The 18,859-nt window shown below is 34.2% G+C and overlaps 1 protein-coding gene across 3 annotated transcripts; it reads right to left on the bottom strand.

Moving 5' to 3' along the window:
- Nucleotides 1-784: 784 nt before the first annotated feature.
- On the bottom strand, nt 785-18,092 carry LOC113226957 (tetraspanin-13). 3 transcript variants are annotated; one of them, XR_003310160.1, is made up of 8 exons: nt 17,837-18,092; nt 15,553-15,720; nt 9,686-9,784; nt 8,732-8,851; nt 7,096-7,227; nt 5,508-5,623; nt 2,115-2,180; nt 1,293-1,333 (listed from the first exon to the last, which is right to left on the bottom strand). XR_003310160.1 is itself a non-coding variant. In XM_026459781.1 (7 exons), the coding sequence occupies exons 1-6, from the start codon at nt 17,894-17,896 to the stop codon at nt 5,549-5,551; spliced, it is 654 nt and encodes a 217-aa protein (XP_026315566.1). In that variant the 5' UTR covers nt 17,897-18,092; the 3' UTR covers nt 1,210-1,333; nt 5,508-5,548. The 3 variants fall into 3 exon arrangements, 2 of the variants coding, with proteins under 2 accessions (XP_026315565.1, XP_026315566.1); XM_026459781.1 differs by lacking the exon at nt 2,115-2,180 and having other exon boundaries at nt 1,210-1,333; XM_026459780.1 differs by lacking the exons at nt 2,115-2,180; nt 5,508-5,623 and having other exon boundaries at nt 785-1,333.
- Nucleotides 18,093-18,859: the final 767 nt, after the last annotated feature.

The raw sequence follows: 18,859 nt of genomic DNA, 5'->3' as shown, positions 1-18,859 counted from the left end.
ACCTGTGTTCAAAATTAATTTTTAAGTTATAAATGTAAGACTACCGTGATTATTCACTAAATGATTATCAGTAATTACAGGTTTCTTGGAATCCCATGGAATCCGGTGCTAACAAAAATAATCATAGAATAAAAAATGTTTCGACTTCAGTTTCGCATGTGGATACAGGTGTATGGTTTCTCGGAAAGAAATGAGTAACACGACAAGTAATCGAAATAAAAGTAGTCGTGGATAGCGAAGAGATATCTCTGTTCTCAAAAAGCAGTCATCTGCTGCTGCTAGTCAACCTGTGACCATATAGAGTCTAACTTCCAAAATATCGAGAAAACAAAAAGAAATCATACTGGGATAAGAAACCTCTAAATAGTGTTAATCATTTAAATGACATCGCTCCTTAATATTAAAAGGAAAGTAACTAGCAAGGTAACTTAAAAAAATATTCGACGACCTCCGTGGCCGAGTGGCTTGCACACCGATTTACATGAAGCCATCTCTGAGGTACCGAGGTCGATCTCCGGTCGGGTCAATGTGGAATACTAAGTTTTCTATATTGGCTCAGGTTTTTTTTATAATAACGCACACACTCAACACAGCCCCGCACTAGGGAAACCCTGTGTCGCGGGTGCCATGGACACACACATAGACAACCACAAATTATAACCAAACTCACGAGACAAATAAATGTAGGTCATGCAAATATTTGTCCCGGCCCGGGAATCGAACCTGGGACCTCTGCGTGGCCATCCGGCATGGTAACCGATCGGCTACGGAGGCAGTTATCCGGCCACGGAGATTTGGGTGTTTGTGGTACACAAAAGCTTTAGTTACTTTGGGATCGGAACAACGTAATGTGACGTTGTCTAATATTTATTTATTAATTTACATTAAATAATTCTATAATAGCTGCCAGCGCCTTAGCAATTAGCTGCGTCATCTAGCTCCAGTATTGTAAATACGCAAGTAATATAGCGGGCTACTAAGGTATGTTGGAAAATGTGCCACGTTTTGTTCAAAAAGAAATGTTTAGAGATGATAAAACCTATTCATTTAATCAATTTCTACTATGGGAACTTTCACGCAACGAGTAAATAAAATCGACCCTTCCTACCTGCAACTAATTCTCAAAAGCTGCATGTACGTATTGGTACTTAAACCCCTTCTCCAGGAATTAAATTTCACAATGTACAGCTTGCCTATTACATAGCTAAACTGAAACTTGGACGACGCTTAATAACTAATATAAATAATTGCTTCTAGGAAAAATTGCATGAGGCTCCTTATAGTTGGGGTCAGGTTGATTGCGGTACCGTCGAGCCAGCCACAGAGCGAATAACTGAAAAACAAATATAGATTGCTGTAGAAATATGTCAAAAATATATTAACAGAAAGACAATATGTTGTGTTCATTCAACAAAAAATTTGAAAGTATATAATGTAATTTATTCGATGTTTAGAAGATAATTACTTCATGACACATATATCTTGAAACAATTATCAACACTAATTTGTAGTCTTGGTGCCGCAATAGAAAATTCGCTCTATCTTGATTAAATGTCAATAAATTTGGCAAAAAAATTATGTTTTGCTTCCGATGTGAATTCCATTCCATTAAAAAATGTAAATTACATTTTAGTATACTCTATGATGTTGTTTAGTATATCGAATATCTATTTCAACATTTATATATAACAATGTATAATTATAATGTCATTGTGACTGGCACATAGACCAAAATAGAATACATACGAATAGACCAAAATTATAATACTTATAATTAAAAAATTTTAAAATTAAGTTATACTTTTAGTTTTTATTATTATGTCGTTACAGTAATTATATTAATTATATTATAGTAATTATCTATTGCTGACTAATTCTCGTCTTCAAATTAGTGAGCTATAATGTAGTAAGGCAATGAACACAACCCATTATCTTTTAATAAAAATTCTCGTCACATAGATAGTCGTAACTGCATGCTATTTACACAATACAGGTGTCCACTAGTTAGTCTGCGTCAAATGTGTAACATTTCAAAGCCAGTGCATTCAAGACATGCTAAAAAAATTCTTTAAACCACAAATGCGACTGCATGCTCATAAATAGAATTTAATTACCGCAAAAAGTAAAAGGGTTAATCCAAGCCAATGTTAATTTCGACGAGGTAGGCTGACTTCTGCTTTCTATAAACATATTGTTTTGTGCACTTCTTAATAGTCTTTGAAACAGTTTTAATGAATGACATGTAATATGTTTTAGTTTTAAAGAATTTACTGGGTACGAGGTGGGGACATTACAAGGTCCAAAATTTTCGTATGCTTCGTCTTTATTGATATTTTTCATTATTATAAGTTTTTTTGTTCAATTTGGATTACACAGATATTTGAGTATAACTTTCAATAGCAATCTGAGATACCATAAGAATGGAGAGTACTTACAACTTCAAAATATTTATTTTTTTAATTTTCATGGTGAAATTGCTTTCCTTTCACTTTTTATAGGTGAGAGAAAATAATTAAATGGTCAAATGAAAATATGTATGAAAAAAAAAGTGTTAACTCAAATTAATACACTACACGATTACGAAGCGGTAACATCAGATTTTTCTTTATGGGAAATTAATTGAAGTGTGCAACGCCACGACATGTAAGGCTGTGGCTACATTTTTTTACATTACCCGGTAATTCGACATAGTAAGTGTCTTTAACTATTATCATAATATAATAAAACAAGTAGGATAACCCCATACAAACATAGCAGCGCGGCATAGACGTGTGCACGGCCGCCGTAAGCCCTGTACGGAATCGTATAATCTCGCGCTGCACTCGAGCTGCACTGCGCGAGTCATACGCGTCTTTGATTATAGAATTAAAGCATTCGCTCGGTATTTAAAATAATTTACTATGTCATAATGATATTTTTTTTTAATTGTAATTATATATAATTTGTTTTTATTTATATATGTATAGTTATGTGTATATTAACTTGCATTTCATGATTATACACCCAAAATTATAACCCGCGACAAACATCAACATGTAAATGCCGCATTTGACAAAGGTTATTTACCCTATAGCATGAGAATATTGGAGAATACCTTATTTTTCCCTAATTATGTTTACAACGCGTAGCTGCTACTAAAATAACATTTGACAACCCTACGTTGCGAAGGACGTGTAGGCATTGGACGCGCCGAACAGAGGAGTGACACTACTCGTCTTAAATATACTATGCTATTATTTTGAACCACAGCATCCTCACTCACTTCATGTCAAAGACACAAACTGCAGCCTGAAGTATAATTGTCAGCCATGCATAAACATCAATGTAGCACCAGCGTAAAGCTCGTATTATAATCAACGTTTAGGCCACTAGATAGTTGTGCAGCCTTTTCATACACATATTAAAGTATAACATGTGGAAAAGAGAAAACATTCGTCACAGGTTGACTATAATACCAGTCAAAGGGGGTCACTACACTTTTTTCCAATCAGTTGTATCTCCTGCTAGCAACAAATTCAATTTAAATTTTCTTACCTTCCCGACAGATAAGACTTAGTGGGGTACTTGATAAGTATCGTTACTAAAAATGTATTTCTTATTAAAAAAAAAATTGACTTCCGTTTGATGACAAAACGAGAAAGTAGATTGTAAATTCGTAAAAGAAATTGCGGCACGCTAAATCAGAAATCAGAAATCACAATTTATAAAATAAACGGTAACATCCATTTAGGAGTTACACTTTAGTGCCGTACAAGCTACGTACTGAGGATCGTTTTGAATGAGTGAATGAATGAAAATGAGGGAGCATCTTTCCACTGAACGCTTCTCTAGACGTAATTATAAAAAACCTCATAGTCATGCTCAACATATTCATGTGAATAAAATATTAAAATCAAGTCAAATCATCAATCCACTTTACGTCTCACTACTACAGAGCAGTCAAATCGACCCCTCTTACATAAATATCGTATGTCAAAATTGCCAAGTTTACAGAGGAGCGTTTTAAATATTGGGATTCACAGAAATGAGCATAACACGTGACTTTAGCATTTCTCAGTTTTATTCGACAAAGCTAGTTACTCACATAGAGTATTATAAAATCCTAGATTTACTCTATGTGAGTAACGAGCTTTACCGAATAAAACTGAGAAGTCAAATAAAGTCACGTGTTATGCTCATTTCAGTGAATTCAAAACTTTAAAACGCTCCCCTGTAAACTTGGCAATTTCGAATACGATTTCGATACGTAGGAGGGGTCGAGATAGGGGTATCCAATCTATTGATACACGGGACTAAGAAATTTTAGCTATCGTCACGCTGGACCAATTTGAGTTGGGACATCTTCCCAGGGTGGTTTTGTCTCACTATGATGTTTTCGTTCCATCATTAACACTCACAAATATACGTAACTTTGATATTAAATGGAGTAAGGATCTCAATCGCTAAACAACTATTGAACCACCGGGCTACAGAGCTTTAATACGTTGAAAACACCATTGAATTAGCAATGTAATAATGTGCAAATCTTTTGCAACAATTTTTACTTCCGGTGTTGGTTTATTCTGCATACCTACAGGGTGTCCCACTTCTATGCGGCATGAAGGGAAAGTACTTTGATTGTTGTAGATAGGATAATTAATTTATTATCTCCATCGTAATCAACTCATACGTCCCAATACTGGGCGCGGGTCTCACCTCAGGCGAGGGTTTAGGCCAAGTCCACCATGCTGGCCCAATGCGGGTTGGTGACTTCACACGTTTTCAGAGGGTTGTGAACCTTCTTCGACATGCAGTAGGGCTAGCCCGTCAGGGCAGAACTATCGCAAGAGCGACACAAAGCGCGAGATATTGCTATTCTCGCATAGAGATCTCGCGCTTTGTGTCGCTCTCGCGCAAGTCGCGCCTTGTCGTGCTAGCCATACTGGTTTCATCACGATATTTCCCTTCTCTGAAAAGCACATATTACGTGAAACTCAGGGGTGCGAGCCCGGATTCGAACCTACGGCCTGTGCTTGAGGCGGTAGGTCAATATATTAGGTTGCCACAGCTTTTTTAATTTAAAATACTACTTATAAGGAAATAATTCTTACAATTGTACCTTTTCGACCGGCATCATAAAAATACAGATTTTCTTCACATTTTGATCGGTTTGTTTCCCAGATGAGGCAAGCAACTTTTTAATGTCATTGAAAGCAGTAATACTTAAGAAAAAATAAGTCAAATATCTTATCTTCGGCATTAAAAGTACCCTCCGTGTCGCATAGCCATGTGTCACCCTGTACATGTATAGAAAGGACCGAAAAGACGATGTAAAGAGGGGTGTAAAAAAAATATTCAGACCGATCGTCAAACGTTCAGAGTAATATTCAAATACTCGGCATTTCCAAAGCCACTCACTATATTTCAATTTGTGACGTTCATTACTGGGTAGGGGGCAGAAGAAACAGCTGGTCAAAAGAAATGCAGTAACCGCCTAAGCGATAGACATGCGCGAAACACCAAACCACCTCAATAATTATAATGCGGTGAGTCCGTATCGTCAGATCATTCACAGAAATGCACTGGGGTTAGCACGCGGGTCCTTTTGGTTACGGTATCTTACTGTCAACCATACACCCAGAAACTGCAAAATAATCCACCACTTGTTAGTCACAAATAGAAAACCAGATTTTCGTACTGCAGTACAGGGACCAGGTGTTTAGAGCAGTTTAAGGTTAGGTTAGAAACCCCATTTTTGGTCAACCCTTGTAATTATTTGAAGGAAATAACAAAATTTTTATTATATTCAATCAAAATAATATTTTACATTTTAATCAATTTAATATGAGCAACCTGTACACGTTCAATGGTTAACCAAACATATGGGTTGTAGAACTAACCAGTTAACCTTAAAACTCAGTTACAAGGGTCTCTGAAGCTGGAAAATTAGTTCATTGAGGTACCAACTCACACACAAACATAAAAGTAATCGAATGAACTGAAAACTAACCATTAATGATATTGCAATAAAGTTGCAATATTATGCCTTTAACTTTAATACTACAATACAATATGTTTAATAATGAAGTCCATAGTGCAGCCTCAATTAAATAAATGACTGAGCCTTAATGAATTCAAAGGATAAACAAATTGAAAAATCAAAAATTATTATTATGTGAATTCCCCATTTGTAATTCCAGAGCCTGCAAAATTGAACACATAATAAATATCAGTAAGGTAAGTATTTTCTTTGTACCAGTAACAAGTTTTAATACCGAAAAAACAAATACATTGTAAATTCTATTTTAAGTGCATGCATTTTGTGTTCAATTTATAAACGGCTGTAACGGTCTCTTACGGTTACCGTTTTCATCATTTATGTGCAAAATTCGTGCTACTAATTATTGTATTGTAAAATATAAAAGTGCATTACAAAACTGTTATCAATTTAATTTTCAGTTTCATTCTTAACCTTATTCTAAATTTTAGCGAACTTTGCAAATTTAAGAAAAACTCCTATGACTTAGTGTTAGTTTGTTTCCCTTATTTTTATTTCACTGTGTCATTCACTATGTCTGTGTGTTAATTTAAAAAAAATCAAGTTTTAAAAAATGTTGTCCTTATTTGATTTCACTGTGTATGTGACAGTTTAAAAAAATCAAAGTTAAATCTTTTAAGAAAATATATTTATTTCCCTTATTTGTTTTCACGGTATCTGTAAGTGCATGTAAACACACGTCTTGAAGTACAAAACTAACAAAATTAAATTTACACAACTAAAAATGAACATTTTTACCTGCGTTACTTAACTCGGTCACATATCACTTTGTAAATATAATTGTGATAAAGGTGACACACTTCACAGAATGAATACATAATATTCGGAATGATTTAAAACCCCAAATTTATGGGTATAAAATACCAATGAAATATAAAGTAAAAACTATAATAATCCCTAACTGGAATAGCAGACATAATATGTATGGTTTACCTTTTACAAACAAAAAGAAAATTTATTTTCTATCAAAATCATTGCAACGATTCTACTCATACCATAAGTGATTAAAAAATGTATGCATTATGTAATGAAAAGGTCGAAATAATTGAAATAAATACCTCGGTAAAGCTGAAGAAAAGTCCAATACCGCCGCATAGTTTGAACGCGTAGTCAATGGTCTCCTTCAATTTTTGCATGCATGGTTGACACCAACAATCCTCTGTTATTTTGCCGTCGTGGCAGCAAATTTTCTGAAAGGTAGAATATTATTTTAAAAATAAAAAAAGACATCTGCTGAAATCCCAAGCCACCCACACCAAAATAGGCACCTAGACGTCGAGTTGCGGAGATCAGCCCGTCACACCATACCAAACCAAGATCTCATCTAATCACTATTAATTATTTTTTATTTACAATATTAGTCAGTATGTTTATTATTTTAAAAAAACTTTTTTTTTGTTGAACGTTTTTGTTTCTGGCAACTCCGCCCTACACTTGTTTTGCATACAACTACACCTGGAACCTATTTTCGTTTTGTTTAGATGTGTATGAATTTACTATTGACAATAATAATTGTGGCTTACGTCCATTGCATAATGTAAAACTACATTACATACATCTACACACATATCATTAACTCTCTATTATATATTAAAAAACCGCAAATTCCTACCAGCATAAAGGTAAACTGTTTTGTTAGAACAAATTTCTTATCTGTGAAAACGTTATTATTGCTTCATAATAACATCGAATTCGATGTTAGTATTACATTCAAATTTCGAACATCTCTAAAAAACAACACAATTTAATTGGACCTCAATTGTAATATCAGTCGAGACGAAGTTTTTTCGAAATGAAATGTCAATAGCAAACAATTTTGACAATTTCACACGTTACTTGATATCGAACGATATGATAGTTGGAGTGGTTTCTAGTTTGTCTATGGATTAAAAATAAAAACTACGGTTGTGTAACTTGCGTGAGAAAAGTTTTATTTGCCGCCATTTCGGCAGTCGTAACATGAGGTTCCTGAACACGTCACAGAGAGCTTATAATATACTCGTACATATGTGTAGATAAAGCAGTGTATGTAACTATACATGATTAGGCATTAAAACACTCGTGCTCGTGTTTTAATGCCTTTCATTATGTAACAGTCACTTACATAATGAAAAACTACTATTATTTTATTAGTATAACATAGTGAGTCAAATTGCATTATCTGAATGTGAAATCTGGTATACTTTACTCTTGCATAAAACATTATATGTAATTGCACTCAAACATAATTTTACAACACACACATATTCAGCGAAACAAAACGAAACTGGGAATATAAAATAGTAACGTTTATATTTAAATAAATAAGACTATAACAGCTTGGAACATCGACGTAGCAGGGCCTTACGCAACCTTTATAGAAATCTCTCTGAATTGAATCTTAATTAAAAAAGGCATTTTTTTATTTAACAGCTGAAAATTTAAGAATTGACAGTTTACTGAATAAAAAAACTTTGCCAACTAAATTTTTAGGAAATTCACAAGACTACAAAATTAACCTTTAACCACTTGACACAACTGTATTCACCCGTATAATCAAATTGACTTTGCCAGTCGACTATTTTTTTTATTTTCAATTAGACCTAAAATAAGAAAGTAAAATAAGGCAAATCTTTGAAAAAATATTGCGTTTTTTTAGGATTTTACCAGTGGCCCGCCAAATGTGCCGGCCGATGTGTGTATGTTACTACTTACATCGACATCATTGCAAGTAGGATATTCTCCGGTGCTATTGGCCAATCTCTTGTCAAACGAACAGCATTGAAAGCGCTCCTGTATTTGCCCCCGCACATCCATGTTCACCTTTTTCCATCCCTGATACAAAAACAACTAGTTTTGCAGAAGTAATAAATAAAAAACTTCTCTACATAAAAGTAAATGTTAAGACTTAAGTCTAAAATCATGTGTAGCGTTTTCGTTACTAGATTCCAACAGAAAAACATTCTGAAATCGATACCTCCAATGAACAATACGCCAACTGAACTTTCGGACCTGTTCTGTTTTTATTTTGTTTTTGTTTCTTTATATTTTCTTGTAGTAAGTAATGTCTGTGACGAATTTTGTTCAATACAAATTTCAAGTCACTAGTCATTTGAACCCAATATTAAAATGACCGGTAATTAATTATTTATGAAACTGTGGCATCCCTAATGATTTTTTATTTGAAGGAAGAGATTGCAAATATTTTAAGTTTGAGTAATAATTATTAATAGGAAATGAAACTATTTTTCCGGATTTAAATCGCGTATATTTGTTTTTTTTCAAACAAACCGACGTCTCGGGACCTTTACAGGTCCCATGGTCCCGGTTGACTGATATACGCGATTTAAATCCGGAAAAATAGTTTCATTTCCTATATGTAACAATCGCGAAAACCTAAGAACTCGATAGTAATTATAAATTTAAATATATTATTGACTCCGGATGAGATATTTAGTAAATGAATATAAAACTACGTCTTACAATTTTGTTTCTTTTCATCTACAATTACCTACTATCTAGCAATAAATATTAATAGGATTCAAAATTTAATTATTTTATTCATAAATCAAGCGTATTAATAGGTACTTTGTAAACATTATAATAATTGGCTAGAGTATAGTTTCTTAGTACGACAGAACCGTCAAAAAAACAGAAAATAGCTATTACCTGTCGAGCCAACATCTCTTGTTGGTCAGAGTTGACAGCCAGGCATGCACAGGCCACGGAGAATTGTACCAGAAAAAGCAGGAAGAGAATTACCATATACTGTTGTTGGGAGTTAAGGACACATAGAAATTTGTTCACAGTAAACCGTTTCTAACAGTGTTGCCAGTAGAAAAGTTTAAGTTTAATCTAGCAATACCGCCTAAAAAACTTACTTAAGTTAACTTTGTCTTAAACCATAGATTCCCGAACTTTTTTGGTTCACCGCCCACTTAGGCGAGATGAAATTCAACGCCCACCACCACAAAAAATAATTGAAAACATGTAGTTTTTATATTAACTTAAGAAATCACAAGGAAATAAAATATATTATATATATATATATATAATATAAAACAAATTCAGTAGCACTCCGTGGACAGCATCCACTCCCCCAATTGCTTTCGAGACCACTTTGGAAAGCTATGTCTTAAACAATATTTCGTTTTTTTTTATTTTTGTAGTAATAGTATATCTTTTTCTTCAGTCAATAAATTACAGTAAAGAAAATATGTAATTTATAAAAAGTTTCCGTTTCATGTTTAGAAGCTTTCTCTAAGTATTATATAGTATATAGGGGTCTTTGGAATAAATTAAGTATGTAAAATTAAGAAAAGTTTGTTTCCAAGGTACTTATTAATTGTTTTGCTTACATAATGACAGAATGAAATGGCGCCTGGTTAAAAGATCTAAATTTCCTTTTATCTAATACTAAAAAACGAAATATAACAAGGAAAAAAATCTGGTGGTAATAACAACAAATATGATCAAACACGTATGATAACAGGTATTGTCCTATCTGTGATATATAAATATTCTAGTGTGATAACTGTAGGTTGTGAAGGTAGGTAATCTATGTGTTTGTTTCTGTTTAAAATGGATCAATCTGCATTATTTGATTATTTGTCCCCGCTGCTAGTTGTGTAAGTACTTGTCTCAACTTGAAAGTATGCGCAAACAATTAATGTCTGAATTACAACACTATAATAATATAGTTGTACTGACGCTATATTTAAATTTTAATAGCTGCAATTGACTGTTATACATAATTATGTCATTTCAGGTACCTAATCTTAAACTAGTTTTTATAATTTATAAGCAACAATCTCTTTCGTTGTGTATATTGGTCGGATATTCCGATTCTTTTATATGAAAGCAGTTTCTAAAAATTTATTTTTTACTTCTTTTAAATCCCGGAATGACGTGACCTGTTAAAATACACACATCAAAAGTGTCTAGGGATCAAGTGAATATTTTTGAAATAAAAATTATTTAAGCAATATTTACCAAATCCAGTCTTCCAGGACGACTTCTTACTTTAATGCTTATGTTTTATTTAACCGCTTACCCCTATATTTAATTAAAATAAACTAAAATTGATGTTTTTGCAAATTGAGGGAAAAAACTCAAATTAACGGCGTCAATTAAATGACAAAAAAATGGCGAAAATGATGATTTTGCTCATTTTTATTGTAAAGATAAGAAAATTAATAATCTGTATTTCCACCATTAACACGAATCACACAATTACAGCGATTTGGCATGCTTAAGATGAGTTCATCAAAATCACTTTGAGGAATGGCCGCCCATGTGTTTTGTAACAAGTCAAAATATTGTTGTAGAGTATGTACGGTATGCATACTAGGCACAGCTCTTCTTTGAAGCATATCCCATGCGTGCTCTATTGGATTGAGGTCTGGCGATTGAGCAGGCCACGGCAGAACGTTGATACGAGCTTCGGCAAGAATGCGTGTTACGACTCTAGCCGTGTGTGGACGTGCGTTGTCATGCATTAGTTGAAATGAATCACCCAACTGGCCTCGCAAAGGGATGATAACATCTGAAACAATCCTCTCTGCGTAAACTTGAGCATTGAGGTTACCCCTGATCCAAATGAAATCGGTTCTTCCGCCGATCCAAATACCGGCCCATATCATTATTGTTCCCCCACCATATGGATGAACTTCCTGACAATATCTCAAACGTTCATGACGTCCAGATGTTCTCCAAACTCGAGTACGTCTTGTATCCGGTCTCATACCGAAGCGGTATTCATCCGAAAAGCACACATAGCGCCAGTCTTCTTCCTCCCAGTTTCTGTGTTTGCGAGCCCATCGTAAACGGGTCCTACGATTGCAGGGTGCAATAGGTGGAACTCTGAGCGGCCTTCGGGATCGCAGACCCACTTCACGTAAACGATTTCGGATTGTTTGATCGCTTATTAGCAAGCCTGAGGAGCTGTGGAGCCTCGTAACCAACATCATGGCGGTCATGGTACGATTCCGTCGAGCAGTATTTTGGATATACCGGTCCTGTCTGCGAGTCGTGATGCGAGATCGTCCTCTATGTCGCTCGGCCACGCTGCCCGTCATGCGATAGCGCGTCCAGAGGCGACTTATGACGCTCTGTGTAGTGTTAAGAGTGAAAGCCACAGCACGTTGCCTGGAACCAGCTTCCAACATTCCGACGGCTCGCATCATCACTTCTCGGGTTAAATGATGTCGTCTCTCCATAATAATGTAAATTGTTTCGGTTCCGATGCAGATATTGTAATGATTTTGTCAAAACGCTATAACTCATTTTTATACAAAACCACGTTGACAATCGATTTTCTTCTTATTATCGAATTTTAAACAATATTCCTAATTTAAATGTTAAAACTCACTAAAAAGTATCAATAGCGATACAAAAAAGTTAATATAATTAACCCTAATTGCAGCAATACTCTTAAACGTACTTGATCCCTAGACACTTTTGATGTGTGTATATAAAATTTTGGCTCTTTATAAATCTTGATGACGACAAGGAATGTGGTAACTTGATCTCTGTATTGTGAACAGCTACAAGCATCAACGTTAATTATGGTGCAATGGTTTCGGTAAAAATTATTAAAGCTACAATTTTTATATGATGTGCAAAGTTTTTAAATTTTTCACTTTCTATATATGATAAAGGTCAATTTAAATGTTACATAAAATTACAAATAACATTTCAAAGATTCATTTCCTTAAATTTTAGACTTATCTATTTTGTCAATCCCGATGTTGGGGGATTTTTTTTCGACAAAAGCTCATTCCGCGTCAACAAGCAACCCAATTCAAGGTAAATAATTAAAAATAATCCAATTGTCCAACCGTTTTAGTTATGAGTATGGAGGAGATTTAAATTTAGTTTATAATTATATATCTTATCACTTCACGTATGACGTGAACCCTTAGTTCCCAAAGTGGTCCAGGTGGACCCCAGGGGTCCACGGGAGATACGACGGGGATCTACGTTGGCGTGACAAAAAATAATATAGATATGGAATATGGTAGAAATGTAGCTGCAGGTTGTCCACCGGAACCAGCTAAATTTTGAAAGTGGTCTATGAGAAAAAAGTCTGGGTACCTCTGACATGAACTAAGGGCATAAAATTAGTTGTGTAAAAAAATCAAATTATTTTAATTGCTATCGGCTATCATACTTGCAAAACACAGATTTCTCAAACAGGAAGTGACTAAACTTACACAATGGCTATTATTATATATTAAATCATATTAACAATGTTCTAGTTTACAAAATTACGATTATTCAACTAAACAAAAAGTTTTTATAGTTGCAGCAGATCGCACATGCAGTTGGCTGTATGGGCCTCAAGATCTAGTATTCTGTGTATGAACTAACAAGCTAAGCGAGACCTGGCGTCAACCACCCAATGAGATTGGTCATCTACTATGGGAACAACTTTATGACAAATAAGCCTTCAAGTCCCAGAGAAGGACAAATGGAGCAACAGAATCACTGGCAACAAGAGCAGCATTCTTCTATTGAAGAACAGAACATTTGTCAGCACCTACTGTCGACCCATCTTTAACCCTAGAAAGATAACCTACGTCGAAACGACGTATTTGATTTCGAAAAAAATGATATAATTCCTTCGTATTAAACACCAGTGCACCCGCCGTTCCTGCCAACTCAGTTGACGAGACGTATCTTTTGCGTTAGTTTTTGACTTTGGTGTTATCGTGTAGTCAATAGGATTTCGTGATTTTTATGCGCATAAAAATTATATATTTTTAATTACAAATTGTTATTTTTTTACACGCTATATTATTACAACAAAATGGCGTGATTAGGTTGTGTAAAAGGTGCAGAAATATCCTGGTTACTACAAGAATTTAGTGACGAAGAGATCGAATGGTTGGACAGTGAAAGAGATGATAATATTTTACAAGACGACGTACAAAGTAACATCGTAGATCATGAGTTCAGTCCGCTATTTGTACGTCCCACTATTGGACACGGGTCTCTTCTAAGGCGAGGGTTTTGGGCCACCCCGGCCCAATCAGACAGCCGACCCCATCAAACAGTCCGCCACGTTGGCCCAAGGCGGGTTGGGGACTTCACACGCTCATGATAAATTTCAAACAAAATTTTGCACATAAATTCCGAAATTTTCGGAGATTCGAACCCACGGTCTCTGCTTGAGAGGCAGTAGGTCAAACCATTATAGGCTACAACGGCTGCTTTTTTTCAGTCTTAATATGTCTAATAATAATTATAAATTACCGGAGTCAAAGAAAAGGATATATTGTGCCTTTTGTTTATCAAAAATTAAAACGATGACAAGTCAATGTGCGACAAATGTAAAAATCCCATTTACGCAAAGCACAAGTCGAACACTAGTCCTAAGTGCCTTATAGAGGCCAATTTAAAAAAAAATGACATTCTCTAAATAAATTATATTACGTAAAATTGATTTTCAAATATTTATAGTTATAATTATAATCCTAAGACGAGATCTCAATATTTTTTTAGTTTTACAATGTAAGAAAAACCTATTTTTGTTATATATCGATTTTTTTAAATAAAAATACAAATAATCTTTAATTTAATCTTTTCTTTTTATATATATAGCAGAATGACTCCTAAATTGACACATGACCATAAACACAAAAATTATACACACACAAAATTATGTGTACTTAAATGTTCACATGTTGAATCAACATATGGTTATCTTTAACATACTGTAAAATTTGGTTTTCTAGGACTAATAATATTAATCATAATCTACAATAAATTATTTAGTAAATTTAACCAACACAGAAAAAACACAGAAGTACCTCTGTCAAAACAAAACAAAACAAGACCTAAGACCATCCAAAAAAATAGCTAAGTAATTAATAATATATTTATTGTATACATAAAAAACAGAAACATGTTACATGGCATGGATTACAATTATACAGGTTTTGTACAACAGTGCCTAAGGTGGTGGTGATACTTCCACCCCTAAAATATGTTATAACCTGTGACTCAAGGGTTAGAGTTCTTTGATGCACAACATCAAACTATTATTTTGTAATAAAAATAAATTAAGAGAAACCAAAGCAAACTTGTTGAAAGAAATATGGAATAAAACGGGAACAACATGCAGAGCAAAAGTAAAAAACAGAATGAATTTAAAAATAAAAATTAAAAATTAAAAGAAAATAAGATGCGATAAAAACATTAAAACACATAAAATGCGATGCAATTGTAAAATTAATAAAGCTTTTTCAAAGAGAGATCTAAAATTTTGCAACCACTATTTATTGTACCTACAATTTGACATTATATTCTGTCATGTACAAATGGAGACTAATTTTTTTTATTTATTTTTTTATTTATATTGTTATAAAGACATTGCTCATTATGCTTCAATTCATGTCACTACATATTTAACAATAGTTTGCATTTACTAATACTATAAGGAATACACATTCCTTATATTAACCATACACATGGTTAACATAATTGTTTAGTGTTAAAAACATCCAGTTAATTTATAAGGTTAAAAAGGATACAAAGAACAGCATAACTTGATGATGCTTTACAGCTCCAGCCAATCCAAGAAGAGACACCAGAATAAGAAACACTCCACATGCTAGAATACCCCCTACGATTGGTAGATTTCCAACTAAAGAGGACGCTTGCCCATACACTGCCACTGAAATCAGGATGGATGCTACCACCTGCCGGAAACAAAACATTTGTCTATTAATTATATGTATAATATCGAATCAAAATGTAGTTAATGCATCAAGCATGCAAATACCTCAGTGTAGTGCTACCTAATGCTAGACAGTGATATGATAGATAGGTACTATCACAGTTGTGGCACACTATCACATGGGGAAGTCATTATTTAGGTTGTTCTGTCAACCAGGGCAAAAAGTTATTTCCCAATTAAGGACAGTCAGAACAAAAATCGATAAGTCCATTTTGACTCTTTATTCTCTCTTAATGCCAAATGGCAGTTTTTGAATGTTTCTGTGAGCAATTTATCCAACCTGCAGGTCGATTCAGAACCTTACGATAACTCTGTTGTCGACCGATTCGATTTGATATTGTACAATTTCATTTCATTTTTATTCACAATAACCGAATCGAACGTCAAACTGTCGTATTCGAAACCGAATCGAAATGACGTCACACCCGTACGATTACTCGAACTTCTCGACCGGCAAAGGCTACAAACGTTATTCAGAACACAGTTATCGAATGAAAGTTACCAAACGTCCTATTGTTTACAAAGCAAGAATGTATTATGGAAATCTTTTATTATTTTAAATAAAATCTGGATTTTGTTCAATTTTATTAATTTATTATAGTGCAAGACTAATGCATTCCTATATTTTAGGCCTTTAAAGCCTTAAAAATGTATATAAAAGGATTTTCATTTTTCTTATAATCTATTTCACCAACTAACTCCGTAAACGCTGTTGCATAAAGATATTGTATCCGAATCCGAATCGAACGTTTAACTCTGAATGTTCTGAATAGCTTGGAAAGCGTCCTTTGATTCGAGAATGATATCCAATCGAACGATTCGGTTAAAATATCAAAGAGTTTTGAATTGGGGGCCTGAACAGCAACTGCTAAATACTGCTTCTAAATATGTTTCATAATGCGACTAATCCATTCAATAAGACTAAACGATAATTAGAATTGAAATTTATTAGTATCAGTACTTTTCTGGCCACAACGCACAATAGTGACTGATGATAAGACTAGTGGGAGAATGCTTGCTTCTCAATTAGAGGGCGATGGTTTGAAGCCTTTAATTTCTACGTTATGTACAGTCCCATATCTTTGTGCATAAGTTTTGTTTATAGTGCCCCTCCCTATCAATTTCTTAGTAATGAGCTCAGGGCACTATGAACATTTTTGTATGAAAATCACCTCCAGTGCAACAGAACAAGACACATCAATGTGTAGCTAGATGTGCTGGCCTGTACATTGCACATTATTGAGTGTTTAGTAGTGAAGTCATGATTGTGGTAAGTAAAATAGTATAATTTTGCCGACAGGAGTTTCAGCAAGTTTCAACATTGGCATGTCACAGAGCAGTGTAGAAAAAGCCTAATCAACTATATAACTGCATTATCTCAGTTCCAAATTTTGTGATTTTGACAGCAAAATTGGGTACGGCAAAGGAATTGTAAAGTTAGCCCATTGTGTAGACTCAGCATTAATTGTGTGAAATATTACCATGTCAAACAAGATTGTGAAAAAATGTTATGTTACTTGGAATACACAAACATCGGCCTTATGTTGCTTTGTAAATTTAAGATAAGTGTTGGATTGTAGTAAATTGTGTAAAGTTGTGTGTATTTATCTTTTTGCTTTCTTTGTTTAGTTTTAAAGTATTGTTTGGTATCTTATAAGTTACATTTAAATTTCACATTATCTTTAAGTCTTGTTTGATGCTTTGGCTTAAGCTGTAAGTCCAAAAGAATGTTTTCTTTATAAATAACTTTATGTCCCCTTCCTACGGTGACCCAGGTGTATATGCCAGCATGATATAAATGGTAATTTGGTCTAGCTTTATTTTCATTGTTCAATACAATGCAATCACGTTCTATTTCATCAATTTCTAAGCTACAGTATCGCTCTCGATAAAGATTTATGAGCCGATTGATATGAATTACGAACTGATTACTTGTACTACATTGTCATACATTACATCGAAAACTTATAAAACTTGTCAATTTAGAGCACAATACGATAGAAAGGTCAAGAGTTATTATAACCTTTGTTCGGAATCATTTGTTAAGTTCACGATTTTAAGTCCAATACTTAACTTACCACATAAAGAATATTCAACGCAATTAGAGCATTCTTAGAACAAGTAAAACCTCCACACATCTTGCTGGAATCTTGTCGGTCCGGAAAGATTATGGTTTCACCAAGATTTGAGATTACGGTCCACGAAATTCAATAAAAGAATAGCGTTCGAAACACTTCACACTCGTATTCGTCGTAAGAAAATGGGTCGTATTATTAAATAAATAAATTTTCAACAAGTCTTCGAACACAAAGAACAAAATTACAATTCCATTTCACGTTACTTCTATTCTCTGACTGCACTAATGCACTTCACTCACTGACTGACTAAATATCTTTCTAATTTGTGGACTGAATTCAATGACTATCTATCAGTTCAGTTAGTCACACAGACCACATAAATACTATGGTCAGTTTTTTTTTATTAATTTATTGCTGGCCATGGAAACAAAGACCTTCAGCCGAAAACATAAATATAAGTTTTTCTGTAAATATGGCCGCCACAAAGAGGATAGGCAATTTGAGGCGGCGTGCTTGGATTGACTCGGGATTCCTTAGAACGGGCCGATACGGGTATTTTAGTTCGAGATTGGTATAATTTCGCGTTTTAATCTTCGATTAAGGCACAATAGCACTATCCTATTCCACTTTAAAGTATATTTCACAAAATAATTGAAAGTCAAAATAAAAACGACACTTTTCCCTCCAAAAGGTCCAGAGCGAATCTACTATGGTAATTTTTTTTTTTAATTTATTAAGGCTTTGACAAAGCCATCAGCCTAAACATGAAGTTTAAATATGTTTCTGTAAATATGGCCGCCACAAAGAAGATACACAATTTGAGGCGGCGTGCTTGGATTGACTCGGGATTCCTTAAAACGGGCCGATACGGGTATTTTAGTTCGAGATTCGTATAATTTCGCGTCTTAATCTTCGATTAAGGCACAATAGCACTATCCTATTCCACTTTAAAGTAGATTTCACAATATAATTGAAAGTCAAAATAAAAGCGATACTTTTCCCTCCAAAAGGTCCAGAGCGAAT

The sequence above is a fragment of the Hyposmocoma kahamanoa genome, unplaced genomic scaffold (assembly GCF_003589595.1).
Source record: "Hyposmocoma kahamanoa isolate Upper Pololo Valley unplaced genomic scaffold, ASM358959v1 202, whole genome shotgun sequence".
Lineage (NCBI taxonomy): Eukaryota > Metazoa > Arthropoda > Insecta > Lepidoptera > Cosmopterigidae > Hyposmocoma > Hyposmocoma kahamanoa.
Note: the sequence above shows the minus strand (reverse complement) of the source record. Positions and strands in the feature narration are given on the sequence as shown.